General features: G+C 39.8%; 3 protein-coding genes and 1 non-coding gene across 4 annotated transcripts in view; 3 read left to right on the top strand and 1 right to left on the bottom strand.

Annotated features, from left to right (window-relative positions):
• Nucleotides 1–1634: 1634 nt before the first annotated feature.
• nkrf (NFKB repressing factor) lies at nucleotides 1635–6753 on the top strand. Its single transcript, XM_044204877.1, has 3 exons — nucleotides 1635–2093; nucleotides 2486–2610; nucleotides 3737–6753. Exons 2-3 carry the CDS (start codon nucleotides 2520–2522, stop codon nucleotides 6007–6009), a joined length of 2364 nt encoding a protein of 787 aa, XP_044060812.1. The 5' UTR covers nucleotides 1635–2093; nucleotides 2486–2519; the 3' UTR covers nucleotides 6010–6753.
• Nucleotides 6754–6815: 62 nt separating this feature from the next.
• LOC122880111 (ubiquitin-conjugating enzyme E2 A) lies at nucleotides 6816–10649 on the bottom strand. Its single transcript, XM_044204908.1, has 6 exons — nucleotides 10458–10649; nucleotides 9321–9401; nucleotides 9090–9115; nucleotides 8331–8420; nucleotides 8084–8172; nucleotides 6816–7876 (listed from the first exon to the last, which is right to left on the bottom strand). Exons 1-6 carry the CDS (start codon nucleotides 10499–10501, stop codon nucleotides 7748–7750), a joined length of 459 nt encoding a protein of 152 aa, XP_044060843.1. The 5' UTR covers nucleotides 10502–10649; the 3' UTR covers nucleotides 6816–7747.
• A 1039-nt stretch (nucleotides 10650–11688) lies between these two features.
• Nucleotides 11689–11760, top strand: trnae-uuc. The gene has a single exon. It is a non-coding gene; the product is annotated as a tRNA-Glu (tRNA).
• A 260-nt stretch (nucleotides 11761–12020) lies between these two features.
• elf1 (E74-like ETS transcription factor 1) overlaps nucleotides 12021–21018 on the top strand; it is a 39621-nt gene continuing 30623 nt past the window's right edge. The window contains exon 1 of the mRNA XM_044204879.1: nucleotides 12021–12750. The gene's annotated coding sequence lies outside the window, so the exon portion shown is untranslated. The remainder of the gene's footprint in view (nucleotides 12751–21018) is intronic.

Here is a 21018-nt window from a genome sequence, read left to right as displayed (position 1 = left end):
CATTATTTCTTCTACAAGAGAGACCTGGCTGAAATTGCAGCACAGAGTAGTTAACACATAGTCACATAAAATCACATGTAATTAATTTACAGCATTCACATATAGCACAATAAAATAGGACCTGAGGGGCATAAAAGAGAAACTTGACTATATAAAAAAAGTTACATTCCACATTAAATGTTTCTGAATGCCTGATATTATGGAAGCATTTCCACATGAAGTTTATCTTGTACATTATTCTAAGCCTCGGGTGCATAGTACACAATGTAGTGCAGTAAAGAACCACAACTGTCTAATATAATATTCTTGTCTTATTATTGGCCTCTACACAATTATAATTTCACAATTTAAGATAGCGGATGGTGGAATGTAACAAAGTACATTTCCTCAAGTACTGAACTTATGTACAATTTTAAAGTACTAGACATTGCAATGCAACTTTGTACTTCTACGTCACTACATTTCAGAGGGAAATTTTTTACTCTTACTTTTTACTTTGACAGCTACTATAGTTACTAGTTACTTTGCAAATTAAAGGTCCTGCACGCCCACACAGTATAAGAACTATACCATTGCAAGTTGTCCTGCCATGACTGATACAGTACAACAAAACAAACAGAAGGATTAGGTAGATGTCAATTAAGAGCATATAATACTTATATATATGTGTGTGTGTATGTCTGTGTAATACTTATGTACTTCTACTCAAGTAATATTGTGAATACAGTACTTATACTTGCACCAGACTGTGTTTATACTATGGTATTACTGCTTAAGTAAAGAATCTGAAGAGTTTCACTAAAACTGAGTGTAACCAATGACACCAGAGCAGTACAGAGTTGAAGGGAATCCAAAAAAGGGTTCACCCCAAAATCAAAAATACATATTTTTCCTCTTACCTGTAGTGCTATGTATCCATCTCGATTGTTTTGGTGTGAGTTGCTGAGTTTTGGAGATATCGGCCGTAGAGATGTCTGCATTTTTGGAATATAATGGGGCTATATGGCACTTGGCGCCTAAAAAATACATTACATATGATACATTTGAAAAACTCAACAGCTCAACTCTTTCCAGAAATCATGACCCAGTTACTCAAGATAATCCACAGATTTGTTGTGAGCAGTTTCATGTAGGAACTATTGGTAGAAAGAAAATAGTCTCTACATGAAACTGCACACAACAATCTATCTATTTTGAGTAACTGGGTCATGATTTCTGGAAATAGACACTGGTAAGTTTTTCAAATGTATCTTTTTGGCACTTTGAGCACCACAAACCTAGTGCCATATAGTCCCATTATATTCAAAAAAGGTATTCATCTCTACGGCTGATAGCTCCAAAACTCAGCAACTCACACCAAAACAATCGAGATGGATACATAGCACTACAGGTAAGAGGAAAAATATGTATTTTTGATTTTGTGGTGAACCCTTTTTTGGATTCCCTTCAACTCTGTACTCCTCTGGTGTCATTGGTTACACTCAGTTTTAGTGAAACTCTGCAACAAACCTGAGATTAACATACTGTATCTCAACTTTATAATATTTAGCATATTTCTGCTGTAACATGTGTGCTGTATATCCAGTTCAGTTTGTAAGCCATGTGCACATTAATGACTCGCTGAGAAGCACCCCGCTGAGCTTGAACTGTCCGGCAAAGCATTGTGGGCCAGTGCGGTGTCAGACGCCATGATTTTCCTGTAGCTGGACCAGAAAATGGATGCTTCCTGCTAGTTAGTTGAATTGGTATCTGTAGCTCCCAGGAGGTCTCGCGCAGCACTTTCAACTTCCCGTCTCGGAAATTTCACCTAAAGGATACAAACCTACATGTCGGGTTTCTCTAAGGACGAGTTTAATCTGATTAAAAAAAAAAACTATATGGCCAGGTTTGCGCTGCTGAAGTGGTGCTGGGTTAGCTGCAGGCTGAGCCAGCTAGCTGGCTAATGCTAGCAGTCACAACCGGGTTGCCATCGTTAAGCTAGCTAAAAGAGGCTAGCACGATAATAATAGCTGGCTGATAATAAAAATACATGCACTGTCTCTTGCTCAGCTGAAGGACAGCGATATAAGTCGGACCAAAGGCTACACCTTAAGGTGAGAATATGACACCGCTAACTAGTCGCACATTTAAATGCTGATACCTGTAATGTTTAGCTTCCTAAACATGTTTGCTTGTGAAAGATGGACCCTGTCGGCCTACTGCGTCACTCTGTCAAGGCCTTGTGTTGGTACAAAATGCAGCTGATTTTCTCTCCTTTAACATCATATCCATTAAATGTTTAGTAGTGTAATATAATGTTTTGTCCAGGCACATAGTTTGTGTTTCAGTCACTGCATGCTGCTGGCAGGTGGTGTTTGTTTTCCAGGGACTGTTTTGAACCTCTATAGGCAGCATGGAGTATTAACTCATTATGTCCAGATGTTGTGTTTGTATATTTTCAACCATTCACATAATGTCTAACTCACATCTTTAGCCTCAATAACAGGTATGGCCTGGATTTGATTTGGACGGTGCTGGTGATGGCAGAAGGCACTGACACTGGCGAAATGCCCTCCTTTGACCCAAGTCCTAGTTCTGAAGCAAAAAAGAGACCTACTTCTTCTGATGGCAGTGAGTATTGATCTGGATTGTGTAGTCTGTGTTTCTTGAAAGGAATAATACTGTGTTGTTATCTACAGTTTGTGTTTCACAATTACATCTTTATATCCAAATATGCCCTTCAAATATTTTATATCACATTTATATAACTACTGTTAGACATATACAGCGTTCAGTAATTGAGCATAAGCCTGATTTGCTGATTTGGGGGCAATCCAAATATATTAAACCTAAAGGTTTGCCAGGCTCATGAGCAGTAGCAGCAGTAACGTGAGTCACAGGTGTGTTTCAGCAAAATTGCAGCTCTCTCCAATGTTAAAGAATAAGGCTGGCAATATTCAATATTTTTGTAAGCCTTTTTCAAGCCCATTCATTCCTACTGAAGATGTAAATCTTTAAAAACAGGCTACAGATATACACATTTAGTATTTTTTTTATAAAAGGCTGAGTAAGTAAATAAATAGTGCATTTGTAGGGGACTATTTTCAGCTGCGGATTTGGTGCATTACTGAGTATTTAAGGCAGCGGGAGAGATATGTGGGATTAACTCAAAATAAACTGCAGCGCCCGTGTTCATCGTAATGAAGGAACATGTCACCCAGTGCAGCTGTGTGGCTCATCATGTGTTTCCGTCAGTTTTTGGACAACGATGGAGGTCTATGGCAGAGAAAAATAAGCTGTATCAGGCTTTGGCTTCACAGATAATAAGTGTTAGCAGGATTAATTCAATGTTAGCTTTTTCATGGGATTTGTTGACAATAAGAAAAATACAGACTATCACCAGACGTATCCTTTAAAGGCTCAGACCTGCATGGCCCAACACTTATAACATGTACATCTACCTCCTCTGTAGGCTTTGATTATTGAGGAGGCAAATGCTGTTTAGGCATTACTATCAGTGCCCATTTTGCAGTCTTTGACCTGCCTACGTCAGATACGTGACCATTAAGTCTTGCCACAACATCCTGTTCGAAGAAATGAATCAAAACACATGTTTAAACCAGTTTCATGAGACTTTTATCACATTAACCCCGTTGTGCCCATCTGAGATGATAATTGATCCATCTGTAAGTGCTTTAAGTCAAATCAGACATCCTTTCTGTTTTTCTAACTGTTTACCTGTGTCATGTTATTGCAGGAGACGAGCCCATGAGAAAAATGCCTGTGTCAAAATTTGGTTCCAGACCTCGATTTGAGCCTGTACACTTTGTCAGTGGTGGAAGCAGTGGAGGAAGTGGCGCTGATGAGAAAGAGAACGATAAGGAGCGCAGGAGGAGTGAGTCGTACGGTGCGAGACAGTGGGACTCTGAACACTCTTCCTACAGCAGCACCAGCAGAGCACAGGGCTCCTCCTCCCTGAGGCCTGCTTTTGACAGAGTGCCGTTGTACAGTTCTGACTCTTGGGGTTCCCACAGAGAGAGAGAGAGAGACAGAGAGATTTTTTCAGGTAGTACAAGTGGGTTGGGTTATGGAGGACGTGGGTCCTCTTCAAACTTCATGGCAAAAACACAGCAGGACTACATATCCAAGTATGAAGCCCCCACCTCTCGAAAGTCAGATTCCTATTCTCAGCCCCACAGATACAATGGATACGGGGCAGGGAGCAGATCGGGAGGCTGGGATTCCGGACGTCAGGGTTTCGGTTACAGTCACCAGGACCGGCCGTCATCAAGCAGGCCATTCTGCAGAGTCTACAACAGCCCGGGCAGGAGCAGTCCCACCACTTCTCAGTCAGGCTCTACATCGCAGCCTCTTCCTGTATCTCAGTCAACACTAGATGAGAAACAAAGGCTGATTGCCAGTGTAGCGTCTGCGTTGGCTGTTGCTTTTAGGGACCCCATGTTCATGACTGGAAGTGAGTCGCCAAACTATAATTTCATGTTGAGCCGCAGCATTCAGGCCTGCAAGACTAATCCTGAGTATATTTATGTCAACCTGAAGGATATTCCTCAGGCTGACCTACCGAAGAACAGGAAAGTACCAACAGACGGTTATGCCTGTGAACTGAGATGTCAGGGTGTGTATCTTGCTACTGGATACTCTGGGAGTAAAAATGGAGCAAGGGATCGGGCCTCTGAGCAGGCTGTAAAACTCTTCCTGAAACCAGTCGAGGTTCGTGTGGTGCAGCGCAAGTACAGACACTCAATGGTCACTGACATAGTTGTGTGCCAGATGCACAGCCCAACCCCGGCCTTTTTACCTGCACTCCGCAACCCAGAGGATAAGCCGACACCCAGCTCTAAGGGCCAATACGAGCCTGACAAACGGAAGCACTGGACAGAGTTTGTGGTTATGGACAATGCTCACGACGCCATCTGCATACTCAACAATTCTGCAGCTTTTAATCGAATGAAGATAGACTATAAGTTCGACCTGCTCCCCAACAGCAGTGCTTGGCTGTGCAGTGTTTTCCTGCAGGATGAGCTGGTGGCACAGGCAACAGGCACTAAAAAGAGCTCAAAGCATGCAGCAGCTGAAGAGGCAGTCAGGAAACTTCGCATGAACCAGGCACAACGACAACAGCAGCAGCAGCAGCAGCAACAGCAACAACAACAGCAGCAACAGCAACAATCACAATACTCCAGAGGAAATAATCAGTTGGATTCTGGCAGACGCTTTGGGCAACAGGGTGGCAAAAAGAAGCATCTGAGCGAGTTGGTTATCCTGGAAAACTCTGACAATGCAATCTGTATCATTAATGATACAGCTCAGTTTAATAAAGTGACTGCTGATTACAAGTTCACGGTTCTGCCTGATCATCGCTGGAGGTGTGAAGTTTACTTGGAAGGACAGTATGTGGCAGCAGGAATTGGACCCAAGAAAATAGTGAAGCACATTGCAGCAGAAGAGGCCTTAGCCACCTTGAGACAGACGCAGGCTGTGGTCAAATCCAACCTAAGAAAGGAGGGTCACAACGACGCCATATCCCGATCCCAGATCCTGGCTCGCTCCGGTGAGGAGGCCACAAGACAGGAGATTAAGGAAGACAACATCGGAAACCAGCTGCTCCGCAAGATGGGCTGGAAAGGAGGTGGTCTGGGCCGAGACGGGGAAGGCATCGCAGAACCAATCAGAGTGAAGGAGCAGTTCTCCAGAGAAGGGTTGGGTATGGACACGGACAAAACTGGAAACCAGCTCAGCAAGCGTGATATTGAGGACATAATTCGTAATTATGCCAGTTCAGACCGTCAGGATGATCTTCGTTTCTCGACTGACCTCACCAACGATGAACGCAAGCAGATCCACCAGATATCTCAGAAATACGGCCTACGAAGCAAGTCATATGGACAGGGACGGCAACGGTTCCTTGTTGTCAGTCGCAAAGTACACAAAGACCAACTCATTGGTCAGCTTTTACAGGAAGGACAGGTGGGACGATATGAGCTGGTGAAACCACAGGCCTCTCACTAATTTGCATGCAGAGCAAAATGAAAAAAGACAAATTGTTGTTGGCTTGGACTTAAGAACAAATCACACTCAAGTCTAACTGCTTTGTTTATACTACGTGACAAATTTACAACACACATTTAATAAATGAGAATCCTTCAGGTACCACCTGTGGTTTCTGCATTCCTTTGCCATGAAATGTACTTTAGCTTTAGCTGGGGCTTTAGGGTAAGTAATTTTAAGTCTTTTTTTGTCTCCTGCCATTCCACATGTCCTATATTTGTTTCACTTTTTGCACATCAAGCTTCTGTTCTTCTGCTTTGTGGTATCATGTCCTGATGATGCTACAGTTATTTCGTGAATTAAAAAAAAAAACGGCTTTGAGGTTTTTGTCACCTGAATCCACTTTTTGTTTCAATTTAAGGAACCTGGCAGAATATGCAGCTTTTCACGGCTTATTTGTGAACATTGAAGACTGTTGACTCATGAAAGACGAGGATTAGAAGGGCACTGACATCAAAGAGTAGCTAGGTGCTTATACCAGTCTCACTGTAGTGATACATCTCTATTCAGCAATACCTGCAATGTTGTTTGCTCTTTTAAACACCAGGAGATCATTCTACAAGTACAAGCTGCATCCTTGATCAGAAAATCAAAGCTGTGATCTTTGTTACATGTCAGATGTGTTGGTTTATGTGAGTACAGTTAACGTGTCTGCTTGTTTTCACAGCTGTAATAACTGAATAAATTATAATTGATAACCATCAACAGGCTGAACTTGATTAAGATGGATATTTTTGTACTGTGAGTTATAAAGCAACAGAGACAACTGATGTATATTTATTTTATTTACAAGAAAATGTACAGTTTGTTACATGGGTTACCAGTGCAAACTTTTATATTCTGAAAACCGACACCATCCTGTTTAAACAGTATAATCAGCCTATTATGACAGCTGATTTGTAAGATTGTAAAATAGCATAGAAATGTTCTCACACAGCTTTTGAATGTCAGCATTATGAAACTCTGTGCATGAAACAAAGTGAAGTGCCCAGAATGGGTACTAAATGTCTTGTTTCTGTGTTGAAGAGGGACAAATATATTTACCAATATCTAAAACATTTTTAAAATCAAAAGCCATGGCTTTACAAGTACAATTGAGAGAATAATAACCCCCAAAGGCATCTGTTGAGTTGACAACTTGTTAGAGGGATGGATGTCCATGCCAGGTTAATTTTCTATCCCTCTGAAAGGCTTTCAAAAGGCAGAAAGAAACAAAACCAAAAAGGAGTGAGGCCACTGAAACAGAAGGAAAAACACGAACAGCTTTGTTTTTTTTTTTGTAGATATGAACTGTCTGTATCTACACAGAAAACCACACAGCAAACACATCTAATTAACTCTCACTGTATCATCCAACCAGTTTACTTCAAGTATAAATAAACAGGTAGAAAAGTGACAACTGAGAGACTGGCTATTGCCTTTAAAAAAAAAAGAAAAAAGTTGGGGCATGTAGCAAGTAACCCAGATATAACAAGGTACATTAACTTTTAACAAACGTACGCTATTGCCCAACAATAGCATTCGGCAGGAGTGAATGCCACAACACAACAGCATACAAACTTAGCAACAGTTATGGGACAAATATACTGAGAAGGATTTTAAGATGTGTCATTTTATTTCTGTGAGACCAGTTATTTTCTTGATCTGTAGTTTCTTGATTCTGGGCTGGACACTGTTCATACTCGAACAATAACAGGGGTCAACAGTCACGCCAACTCTGTTCAACAATAGCAGAAACCCTCTTCTCATACTCCCGCTTGTTTTCCTGGTACAGCTGGGCTGCTTGGCTGTTAGCTGGACTGTTTGGGTTTGGCTCATCCAGTAAAGACTTTAAATATACAACAAAGAATGTCAGTAGGTTAGGTTTCTAATAAAGTTTTATGACAGACAGTCATCAAATGTATAAGTTACTTGATTGTTTACAAAAATGGTGTGGATATTTTGTATTTGTCACTACAAAACTGACTGAATTTTTTAAAAATTGATTTGCATTGGCACATGCTGTGTTTATTTGCATAAAGGAGTGTTTGATTACCTGTATTGAAGTTAAGATTGAAGAGACATCATAGGTTGGACTCCAACGATTCTGAAGTATATCTAAGCATATGCTGCCATCTGCGTACACTACAAAAGAACATACAGGATATTAAGCTTTTTTAGATGGATGATACAGAAAACAAGTCAGTTTTCCTGGCATAAATAAAGGATAAATGTAACAACTTTTTATTGCTGCAATTGAAATTGTTAGAACAGTTATCCACCCCTGGCAGTGAAGTACATACCATTTGGATGAAACATTTTGGAGACAAATCGCACTGTTGGAGGTTTATTTGGATATTCCTCTGTGAATTCAATGGTAAGTTTGAAGGTTCCTGAAAGTAAGACGTAATGGCAGAGTATGAATTGAAATGTATTAAGTAAAAACAGTGCGCTACAGTAATCTAACCAACTAGAAAATGCATTTATCAATTTGTCAGAGTCTGACTGGTTGTTTTGGTGATGTTGATATTACACTCAAAAGCAAGACTAAATTGTTTGTGTAACTCAGCTGCCAACTTAGTGATCAGAAACTGATTCCTGTAGTGAAATGGTGCCTGGAAAAGAAAAGCTCAAAAGAACTAAACTTTAGAACAGTTATTTTCATGGTCCACAGATGCTGAAGAACACAGTAAGGGAGTAAACTCAAAGTCAAATGTTTGCCTTCTTGGGCAACTAGTGCCATTCTTGGTTTTGTAGAACAATCTGACAAAGTCCAGTGCAGTAAGTTATTGGTTCAGACATCTAAACTTATTCAAAAACACAGACTCCATCTAATCCATGTAGGAGACTTAATCAGTAGTTGTAGTTTACTGGCAAAACAAACTCTCACCCGATACACTTTCAAGGCACCATCTAAAATCTACTCATAACCATATCAAATGATATAATTAACTTCCAAAATCCAATGCTTAGAGTCATTATGAATATTTGCTAGATTACTCTCATAGCAGGGTTTGGTGAGATAAATTATTTGGATGTAAAGAGCTTTAGAGAGGACTTACCATCTTCAAAAGGTGTTCCCTCCGGTCTGAAAGAAAGATAACAGACAGGTTGTAAATCACCGTACAAAAAGCTCCTATGACCTTTTCACGTAATTTGAAATACTCACAAAACCTGCTGACATAAACTACAGCTTTATCGCTAACTGTATGTCCAAAAACAAGCAAAAAATTCATTACTTAAAATGTCTAAAACCCCTCCGTCGTAGTTTTTAACAAATCAAATTAACTTACCCAAAAATGACAGCGTTCCATACCATGATATTGTTTTCTGATGGGGCCCCACTAACTCCAGCTGGAGGATCCTCTTGCAGCCTAACAGATTCAGTAAAAGCAATAATAAATACAGATGATATTAGACAGTGCATAACACATAGAAGTCCAAGTCATTACTACTAGACATACTGTATTATGTCCCCCAATGGTTGTCAACAGGGCAGGTACTTCATAATATTTTAATAAACATTAATAAGTGGGAGTGAAAATTCTAACGTACAAATCAGCAGACAGCAAGGCCTTTTCTGCTTGATCATTACAACTACATTCCTAATGAATGTTTATTAAAGTTTTGTCCATTAGTCACGTTGTCAAAAAAATAAAAATACTGTGATGATTGATTTTGACAGTGGGCCAACCAGGATTAGGTCTTGTACTGTGTGACCATCAGTGCTGTTAAGTTGGAACATAACTGTAGATCAGGGATAAGAAACCATGTGTCATAGTTGACTGTGCTGAGTGTCTGCAGGTTTTTAGTGACTGCATGGCAGATGGTTGCTTATCCTCAGGCTTAGATAGTGATCTATTAAAGCCCGGGATAGGAGCTCCCTTGATCAGTGTGTATCTGACAGTGTACATCTACCCAAACGTTTCATCTGGCTGTGAAGGGCCATCTGGCCAAAGACTTGAACTGTATCCCCAACAGCCAGTTACAAATACAGTCCCCATAAATCATAAATGAACAGAGCCATTAACAGTTTGGGCGAAGGCTCGAGGAGAAGTGATTATGTTACATACGATAATAAATGGCAGTAGTGCGACATCTACGAGCAGTGAGTTACACAACATGAACGTTACTACCCCTGGATACCTTGCTAACGCTGGTGTCAGCGCTACCTAGCAGTAACGTTAACAATTATCGTTACCTGTCAATAGCTTACCGGTCATTAGTTTGTTAATATTACCCAAAATTAGCGGTAGGTGCCGTCACCAAAGCCCAAAAACACGATTATAATCCCCCTGTGTTTTTATGTCTATTTGTGTTATTATCTGATAGTGGTGTTGTAGTTTAAAATTACGTTTAGGCTAACGCTAACAAGGTAGCATTAGATTGCTAACGTTAGCTATAGCTACTTCTGTTTTCTTTTCGCTTACCGTTTAAAATCTCTCATTAAACGTCGTCTTGCTGGAGTTGACATCCTGTTTACACGGAAACCCAAACCCTTAGCATAAACCTAAGCAGCTCAAGTGTAAAGAAATATATTTTTTATCGGTGTATTATTTCAACTCCTAGCTGGCTAGCCAACGATTGCTAATTAGTTTGAGAAATATTTGGCTGCCTCTGCTAGTCTAAGGGCGATACCACTTACACTTGAAAGAGGACATCAACATGGACCGGCCTTAAATTGGTGAGCTGTACAGCCACATAAACACAAACTAACAGTATCACTGAACGTGGTATTGTCGTATATACTTGTTTACTTGTGTGAACCAGTTCCAGCTTGTTGTAAATATAGCTAGAGTATTTTTAGATAGCAGAGAGGACCCTGTCTCTACACTTGTATCATTCCAGCGAAAATTACGTCATATGTTTAGCACCCATATTTAGTTTGTTCGGAAACACGGTAAAGATTCGTATGTTTTTAAGGTTCAATCCTTCCATTCTTACACTTATTCATTTTAAAAATCTATTTATCGGTTGATTCAATCCATATTCAATCAATTACTTTAGGTATAACCTGTGACAAACAAGGTATTTGTGGCTGACATCTTGTATTAAATTTACAGTAACACTGAAAGACCACTAGATGGTACCTAGCTCCCAACTGTTGTACATTATACGCCACAACAACCCAAAACACGGGTAATAACCGGTAATAACATGATTGTCTTAAATGTAACCTTTAACTACCATGGAAACTACAGCTTGTTGGGTTGTCAGACCATTGTAAAAACGTTTTCACTAAACAAAACAGCAAAATTACAAATGCAGTTAAGGAGGAAAAGGAGGCCTTCCACCATAATGGTGCCTGTCCTTACCTTCTTCCACTTATTCATTTTTCAATCAATTTATCGATTAATTCAATCATTATTTAATTAATTACTTTAGGTATAACCTTTGACTAAAACACGGCATTTATAGCTGACATCTTGTATTAAATTTACAGTAACGTTGAAAGACCACTAGATGGTACTTAGCTCCCAAGTGTTGTACATTATTCGCCCAAAACAACCCAAAACACCGGTAATAACACGATTGCCTTAAATGTAACTACCATGGTAACTACAGTTTGTCAGACCATCTAAACATTTTCATTAAAAACAAAACAAAAATGTCACATGCAGTATAGGAGAAAAAAGACTCTTTCCTAGAGCCCGGTGCCGGTCCCATATGGTCTAGCGGTTAGGATTCCTGGTTTTCACCCAGGCGGCCCGGGTTCGACTCCCGGTATGGGAACAGGTCTTTTTTTGGTCTAAAACCCCAAATATTAACGGATAATCCATCTTTGACCCAACAATATACCAGATTTGTAACATTTTATCTCCATTGGGAGCACATAATTATTGACAAATGGTGAGTGTCTTCGCTTAAGGTCATTTGATACAGCTTTCACAACATACGCTCATCATTTCCAGAGAACCTAGTGTAGACCCCGCCCGTTGAGGAGTTATCCTCAATTGCTCTCATCTCACAAGGGCTTGGACATTCCCGGAAGATGTCCATTTAACACTTATCGTAGTCTAACGTAATACAAGGAGAACAAACTCGACTCAAAACAAACTTCAAACGTTAGCTTGTACAACCGACATTTTTTCGTCCGAAACTTCATTTGACTAAATCGTGTTGAGCTGTTGATAAAATTGCCTGTAACGGTTTACTAAACCGTAACCGAAAACTATCATTCACTGTCGCTTAGATACCAGTCTCTATAATATAATTTACATTGCAAAATCCATAGCTATTCCTTATCAACCCTTTAAATAATAATGATTAAGAATAAACTATTTATTGATCATTATTTACGTTTTAAGATACATGGATTAGGCGCGGACACTAAACTTTTTTAATCACGTCTTTTAGTCCACCACCGTCCCTCGGTGCTTATTGCTCAAGTGTAAAACCTGTGCTGGTTCTTTTTGGTCTCGCTTACTACTAGACTGCAGCCAAACTTTGCTGCCGGGCCAATCATTTCCCAGGAAAATGTGACTGCTAGGAATTCCCCACGCATCAGCCCATGTTGGAGAAAACTGCAACCTTGTGTCAGGAAGCCCACGAAAGCACCAGGAGGGTAAACTGACCGGTGACTGTGCGATGATGTAGCTATAGTACCGAGTGTCTCTCAACTCGCACCAGGGATATTAATGTTTTTCTAACGTCGCCGTGTTTCATGAGGACAACCACTAACTGCCTGCATAAAGCCAGGGAATATACTGTGCTTCTGCCAGGGTGAGTCCACTGAGTATCTTTAAAAGCATGTTTTATAGTTATCGCTTGCTTTCTCGTAACTAATAATGTAAGTGGATATAATGTCAGTTCCCTGTGGATGTATACTGAATTTATATTTCTCCTCTTATTTGTGTTTTCATGTGAAACAATCAGGACTTTTAGCAGATAATGGCATGATATAGCCTATTGATGTTATAGCAAGTTTTTATACCAGAGGCCTTTTATGCCTACACTCAAAAAGTTATCAGACTAAAATTAAAGAAGCATGACTGATATATTATCATATCATATGCTCATATTGTGTTAATATTAGCCTGCTGGGATACATGACCTGCAGCTCTGCTTTGACTCCATAGATTTCTGTGACTCCCCTTTGTGTCAGTCAGTCAGCATGTGACTGCACTGATGGCCTGTGTGTTTGTGTGTGTGCGCTGAAAATCAAGATAATTTAGTGCTTCAGAGATGCCCCCTTGACAATGCCACAGCAACTGCTGTCCTAATAATCCCCTTGAACACATCAGATAGAAGTCACAATTATTAAGAGGAATGCCAGTGCAGTTTTTAGCACTAATACTAATGGTTAATAATAACAGAGAGCACTCATTTTGTCCTCCATAGTCAGCATTAACTCCTGACCCTGAGTCTGTGATGCCAGGTGTGGCCCTGTCTAGAAAACATGGAACATGTTAATCTACTGTATTTATAACTGACCCCTCAGATCAATTTGAATATGGTACATCTTCTGCCTCAGACTAGACTTAATTGGTATTAGAGCTGAAATGATTAGTCAATTAATCTATTAGCCAACCAACAGAAAATGTATCACAACAATTTTGATAATCATTTAAAGTAATTTTTAAAGCAAGAATGCCAAAAAATCACTACGTGTAGTTTCTAAAATTTGCTGTTTTTAGTCTTCAATGATAGTAAACTTATTATCTTTTTGTTTTGGACTGTTGGTTGCACAAAATAAGCAGTTTAAATATGTCAACTTGGGCTCTGGGAAATTGTGATGGGCATTTTTCACTATTTCCTGAAATTTTACAGAACACATAGCAACCCTGTTTGGCACAATATAAAACAATGAAAAATTATGAAAGCTAGAAAAAGCTATAGCAGCCAAAGATAATCTGACTCCACAGTGTGTCACTCATTCCACTGAAGAAGCGTCAGACTGAAAATATTTACTAAAATAGGAGAGAGTTGCTTTGGAAGTGAGTCTCAAATACTCGTTGAGCTCCCTCGAAGGACGTATATAAATGAATATTATGTAAATATATGTCTGCAGTGCTTGACAGAATACTTTTTTTGGAATAGTTGATCAACCCTATTCTGTGGCAAATCCAAACGTTTGCCAGATGTTTACATTTTTGAGCTAAGATGCTTGTATCATGGGACAGACAAACACAATCTCATTGGCCGGCTGCAGTTGCTCCTTTCAGAGGAGGCGGCTGTGACGCAGAGGGAAGGGGTGAGTTACGAGCGTTTAGCTTGTCAGTCCCACTAGAGACAGGACCAGCTGGACCCACCAACCCTTCACCCACCCTGTCGCCCCTCCCATACAGTCTTCCCATGGTGGGAACACTGGTAGTGGCTTGTGGATAATTGGAAACTTCAATCCACTGAAAGCAATTATCCAGAACAAGACTTTCCAAATATACTCCAGTGAGGAGTCATCTTGTTGGTCCCAAGCATGTGCCCTTGTTTTAGAAACATCCTGCAATGCTTCTGTCCATGCATTCAGCCTCTCTTTCCTCTCTGCTTTGATAGTTTTAGTGCTGCACAGACTTTAAACGATATGGTCAGGTATATGTGTGTTTGTGCACACTGTGTGGCTGACGCTAAAGCAGTTCCCGATAGCCTTCTTATCCTGTGACAGTGGTGTCACCATCAGCAGTCTGAGCAGCGGAGGAGTGCGATGATGAGGAAGGACAACAATGGAGAGCTGTGGGCTGATCTCCCTTTAGTGACGAGGAGCTCCTCAGACATCAGACACTACTTCTTGCCCAAGATGTACCCGCCTGCCTTAATGGGCTGCTGGATATTGATCGGGCTACACAAAAAGAAGATCTGAGCTTTTATCCTATTTAGAAAGCGGCACTCCAGTTTCACAAAAGCTTTCAGAGTGGCCTTGCAAGAGACGGGAATCCAGCTGCTTTTTTCTTTTGCAAGTTGGCATATGTGGCAATCTGTAAAAACAGGTTACTGACTGTAACAGTGTTCAGAGATATTTGAATATCCAGGAGCTAATATGATGTTTTTTTTACCCAGAGTTGCTAAGTGCCTACATGTTTACCTACAAATAAAGTTTACTTGCTTACTAACTCCTGCAAGCTTCAAAGGAGTGTGATGACTGAAAAAACACTTTACTGAGGCCACCATATTTACGTAATGACCCTTTCTTAGGTGTAAATTAGTGTAATTTGGTGTCTTAGAAATAACCACAAGATGGCAATGTTCATATGTTTTAACTAAACAAACAATCATGAGATGGCTGAAACCTCAAATGACTTGCAGAAATGTAGGAACCAACTTGTGAAAAGAGAAATAAAACTGTTGAACTTCCCTTTTTTACGTGTAGAAAAATACCACATGTTGGCCTGTTAGCTGTTGAGGGCTTGCAGGGGAACTGCTGTTTGCAAAGTTCCTTAATTGTACGCTGTTGTTTCACCACCCCAGGCTTCACCTGAATATCACCTTGTCAGACATGTTTGATTGCTAGGCAGCAGCAGAGGCAGTAAACCGCTGCCACTGGACATGACGTCAGAGAGAAATTAGAGACGAGGGAAATTCCACCTGTAACCTCATTCTGCTCTAATGCTGCCTTTCTCACAACCATGTGACTTGGTCGAGTCATCATGCCTTGGTTTCTCCATGTATCTGTGCATTGTCATGATGTAATACAGGCTTACAGTCAAAACTATCTTTAGCATGTAAAAGAGGACAACTTCACCTTGTGTTTCAAGTTTGTAGTTGTGATATAAATGCGATAGTAAAGGATAGTTTTTATGAAATCATTAGCATTGAGACTGGAAACAGCTGGTAACAAAGCCTGCGTGTAAACCCACAAATAGTTGTTTTTACACTTCAGTTGTTGTACAGATTAAACAAACAGGATATAACGTGTTAATTAGTGAGCTTTATAAGTACAGATAAACAGATTTTTTTTTTAACCTTTAGACAGAGCCGGCTGCTGGCTGTAGCTTTATACTGAACAGACAGTTTCAAGAGTGGTATCGATCTTCTCATCTAATTCTTGGCTAAAAAGCGAGTAAGTGTATTTCCCAAAATGTCAAACTATTGCTTTAAACGAGAGATTTAAATAAGACATCACATTAGTTTATATTCAGATGAAAAAGCTGAAATCCTTCAGATCCCAGGGAAAGTAAGAAAAATGTCATGCTATGATTTTTTGCCTGTGTTACACAACTTGAGCTTAATATATGACTTTGACTGCAGGGGAAACTACTCTAGGATCAATCAGAGTATATAGCGTCCACTCTGGCAGCATGTTGACATCATGAGATTAGTTAACCACATTGCTTGGATATTTTTATGGGGTCTGCTGAGGTCCATATAAGCACACAGTGTAGTAAGCTGTATCACTGATGTATGTGTAATTACATTAAGGAGTGATGGCTTGGTTTGTAATGTTCTAGCTTACTGTAGTTTGACCACACAAAGTAGTTCTCACAAAAATAGAAACTGGCGTTGCCTACAACTTTGGTGCATAATGATATTTTACCCTGTCATTTTTCATGTCTCTTAGAGCTAATGAGGTAGTAGTACTAGTGAGTGATTCACGGAGGCCTTTCATGAGTCAGCTCAGCCAGCGATGCTTGGATGCAAACAGTGAGCTTTGCCCGAAGAAATCCAAAAGATCTTTCCTCATTCAACTCTTTCAACAAATGTGACTAATAAAAGTGAAGACAGTATTGACAGAATTTGCAGTGAGCTCTGGTAGCTAATCACATCTGCTGAGAGGCAGTTGTCTGTCTTCACCATCAGTACATTTTATTGTTTGTTTTTTCCTTTGGGTTAATTTCAGAGTGACATGCAGTCCACAGGCTTGTTGAATTATTTAACTGCATGCAACCAATGGGTATTATAATCTAGGCCCTGAGTGACAGAGCAATATGCTCTTAGGGCCTCATGGCATTTTATTAATAATGAGCTTGAGATAAACTAGAGCTCTGCTGGCTGTTGGCGCACACTGGGGCAGGCATTGCTCTTAGCCCTGTAAAACAGATGGACTTTTCAAAACCTGTTATCTGTACAAGAAACAACAGTTCTGCGGTAAGTGACGTGACGTAGCAAGGAATGCCTTCTGCCGGTATCTGACTGCAGGTAGCAGTTACAGCCCATAGAGGCGTGATGTGGATGATCTGGTGCCTGCTCTCTGTATTTAATAATTAATGAGTTGCAGTTTGTATGTGCCAATGTGGATTCAGCAGCAGTAGACCTAATGCTACTTCAACAGCTAGCGCCTGCTTATCTGTTCAACAGCTACTCTGTATGTTGCATTATAAAGATTTATGCCACCTGTTTGGTTTATTGGCCAACCCACCCAGAAAAGAAGAGAAGTTACAACGGAAACTCCATCTAAGCCCCAGTATATACAAGGGGTCTCAATCTACTAATTTACTAGTTTAATAAGGACCCTCACATCTTTAGAATTAGAAAAGCTGGTATAATCAATATTTTTGTGCAAACTATTGATCAAATGACCGTGTGTTTGTGAAAGGGGTCGCTCGTATTGACAACCCACAGAGAATTATCACCTGACTCTGCAGTTCCCCTCAGCTCTACAGAGTGTTTTAGTGTCTCTCAGCTCATATATAGATAGATTTACTGTTTTGGTTCAGTTTCAGCACTCTCATCAGCGCTGTTTCCAGACGCAACAGGCAGCTGTATTTAGTAAGAAGCTCTAAAAACCCACTGCACACTACCTGCCTAGCACCAAATGGCAGACAGACTCAGTTAGTGACAAGCTGGTGAACAAAGTGGAGCATTTAGCAGCTATTGAGCCAGACATTTCCCTCAGGAGTTGGTGAAAAGCAAAATGGAGCTAAAATGAGAGTGGATATTGGACTTCCATTCATCAAATGGCCAGAAACACAACTCCAAATTAATTCCAATGTTGCTTTGTATCTGGTGGATGTGTTAAAAAAAACTCTCCTTATGAACTTAAAAGGTGATAATATTTCAATGTTGTGTTTACAGCTTGTAAGCGCTACCACAAAGTAATTCAGGTTTAAATCTGGTCCAGAAATGACTTCTTCCCGGTTTGACTTTGAGTCTTTTATTTTAGAGTGATCATGTAATATTCTGGCAAGGCTGCAAAATGAGGGCATAGAAATTGCCAAATTGGCAACATAAACACTTTAGCTATGACCAACAACACTGAAACAATTATTTTTCAAGAGCAGTGGACATTTAATAATTTTTTCGTGGAGTTTAATGTGACTACTTCCTGTCTTACCTGCTGGGAGAAAGCTCACATTCTCAAGGAATACAATCTCAAGCCGCACTACTTTACTAAACATGCACAGCAATATGCTTGGTATGAGTGAGTGAGAGCTCAGCTTCAGTATGTCTGTACAGTAATTGAACTTTTTGGGGCCCCTAGTATCTCTTCAAGAAGCCATTTGCAAGTGTGCTCATGGTTCATGTTACAGTGTAGTCTGAGTAAAGTCAGGTAAATTGAATACCACATTGTATATTATCTGCTATCTTTCTGCCTGTGGTCTGTGCATCAAACTCTGCTCAGAGGTGCTAATGAATCACTCAAACAGTTAGATGAGCTGTCACACACTAAATGCAGCCTCCACAGCTCTTTGTTAGGTCTGTATGTCTACAGTCATTCTCAGTCAGCGCAGTGAATCATCTTAGATCCTGGTTCAGCTCAGGATGGTCACTGTCCGAGAAGGATAATGTTTTCATAGCGCTATGAGCTGTCAGTTTATTGAATAAACTAGATTGTTGCAACAACAAAGTGTGACCTCAGCCAGCTGGCAGGCTTTTAAACCAAAATAACTGTGATATTTACATATCACCTTGGTCTCCTTCAATCTGTCACAACAATCCAGAATGATTTCTCCTGCAGTAATTATTTGCCCATCTCAGTGGGGTTAATTATAATGCCTTGTTGCCCTCTTCTTTACCTCATTCTGTGTCTCTTGTGGGCTGCACTAACTGTCCTGTTAGCTGGCCTCTGATAGCCTCAGCCTCAGCTTCCCAGTTCTGTATTTGAGCGGTTAGAGCAGCCATCAGATGACCTCCAAGCTGCACAAATAATTCTGTGTGTCCTCCAAAAGCTCCCTTATCTCATCCTGTCAAGGATGGTTTCAAAATGTTTGTCAGGTTTTATGAATCCACAGTCCTCCAACATAGCTCTTTACTAAGTGATCAGACTTTTCTGAGTGCAGTTATTAGTGGTTTACATTTATTGGGCATGTAAAATGCAGTGAGTCCTATTTGAGGGCTCCATTTACTAAACTTTGACCCCTAGACTAAGCATTCAGGCTTAGATAACATTTATTGTCATAGAAATGTCTGTAGTAACCTGAGTAACTTACTGAACACGTTTCCGTGTGCAAAGATTATTATAGCAGTATTAGATTATGATAGTATTATAATGTGAATCTAGCAGCTCAAAATGACATTGACATTTGGATAAACAAGCAAAAAGAGTAACATCATGCAGTTAGTGATCTCATGTCCCTCTTTTGGGTTAAAGAGAATTCACTGACACAGGCCTTAACCACACCAGCTTCTTGGTGCAAAGCAAATGCTCAGCCCTTTAATGGGGACTTACCACAGAAAATGGGGGCTTTGAGGCCTGCTTCTGTTGTGGTTGGACTCTGTTATACAGAAGTAGCACAAAAGAGTAACCAATGACCCTTTTTCCTTTCTTAGACTGCAAAGGAAAGGTGTGTCCTTTCAGTTAGCCTACAGGGACACGTGACTCTGCACTGATCACACATCAAGGCATTTTTGTTTTGCTCAAGGTACTACGTAGTATGAATAAAGCAAGAACACAATGCACTGTGCGAGACAGGCTTTTTGTGTTTTCACACTGTGGGCTGATTTTAATTGTATCCCAGTGACATGTCATGAAGCACCAGCAATTTAAAACATCTTCACTTTTATTGTTTTTCCCCAGAGCGTGGATGTGATTTGTTGTGCAAATTTGGGTGAGTTTGTATTCAGCATTACAGAAGATTCTTTTGTAAAATACACAATAACACATTATCCACATGCCACTTATGAGGCTTTACAGTTTAGTCTTGATTTGAGACCAAAAATGTGCCTCTCCAAACACTGTAAACCAAAGACCAAAGATGTGCATCTGTCTTTCTATTCAATCGACTCCAAACTTTTGGACTCTACCTGAGGTTTCCCCTTTTACCTGTTTTTGTTTTAGTTGAGTTTTTCCTTATCTGACTCAAGAGTCTAAGGGGAGAGAGTGTCTGGCGTATAGATTGTAAATCTGTGATTTTGGCCATTATGAATAAAATTGACTTAACTTGACATTTTTTTGACAGTAAAAGTTCAATATTGAACTCTTGCCAATATACGTTTGGTGTGTTTCAGACCTTAAACAATACAAACATATTAGATCCAGTCCACAATGAATTAATCTGACATACTGTATGCTTAATCAAATAATAATTTAGGTTATGAACAGTAATTTTATGACATGAAGCTGAAAAAAGCAAACAAATCTAATTATATTTACTTGGTAAATAACTAAAATTAAAACTTATTTCTTAGTAGACTAATCCTTTGAGTGCTACTACTTATCGCATGTTTCAGAAAGCAGACATCATAGCAGAAATTTATTGTTTGAATTTCTTTGTTATCCGTGATATTCATTAAAATATATTCAGCACAAATGAGCATTGGCAGGTATTTTGGTTGCAAGCTTGTTTGACATTTTGAATTCATTTTGAACTATTAAATATCATAATTTTTGCTAGGAAGGCTCTGGTTATTTTTGATAGTCACAATGTTGACTTACATTTTACATTTATGATTCTGGATATTCAACTGACTCTTCTAATTAGGGTAAATTAAAGTTAATGTGCAGGTAGAGATTCTCCCTCCGTCTTGCTCTGTGAGACCTTAACGGGACGTGTACGGACATTTAGTTCATTCACATTACTGTAGTTCTTCTAACCAAACACTACAAGGATAATGTTATATCTGGCTCAGAAGATGCTGGCACATAGAGAAATAAATGTGCTCCTTAGGATTCATTGAAGG

This window comes from Siniperca chuatsi, linkage group LG8 (genome assembly GCF_020085105.1).
Source record: "Siniperca chuatsi isolate FFG_IHB_CAS linkage group LG8, ASM2008510v1, whole genome shotgun sequence".
Classification (NCBI taxonomy): Eukaryota; Metazoa; Chordata; class Actinopteri; order Centrarchiformes; family Sinipercidae; genus Siniperca; species Siniperca chuatsi.
The sequence above is the reverse complement of the archived record's forward strand: the minus strand, read 5'-3'. Positions and strand labels throughout refer to the sequence as shown.

Coding starts and splice junctions, on each gene's coding strand:
- nkrf (XM_044204877.1), top strand. CDS start 2,520: ATGGCAGAAGGCACTGACACTGGCGAAATGCCCTCCTTTGACCCAAGT. Junction 2,611..3,736: donor ACCTACTTCTTCTGATGGCA/GTGAGTATTGAT, acceptor ATGTTATTGCAG/GAGACGAGCCCATGAGAAAA.
- LOC122880111 (XM_044204908.1), bottom strand. CDS start 10,501: ATGTCAACTCCAGCAAGACGACGTTTAATGAGAGATTTTAAACG. Junction 8,421..9,089: donor GGGAACACCTTTTGAAGATG/GTAAGTCCTCTC, acceptor TCTTACTTTCAG/GAACCTTCAAACTTACCATT. Junction 8,173..8,330: donor CAAAATGTTTCATCCAAATG/GTATGTACTTCA, acceptor GTTCTTTTGTAG/TGTACGCAGATGGCAGCATA.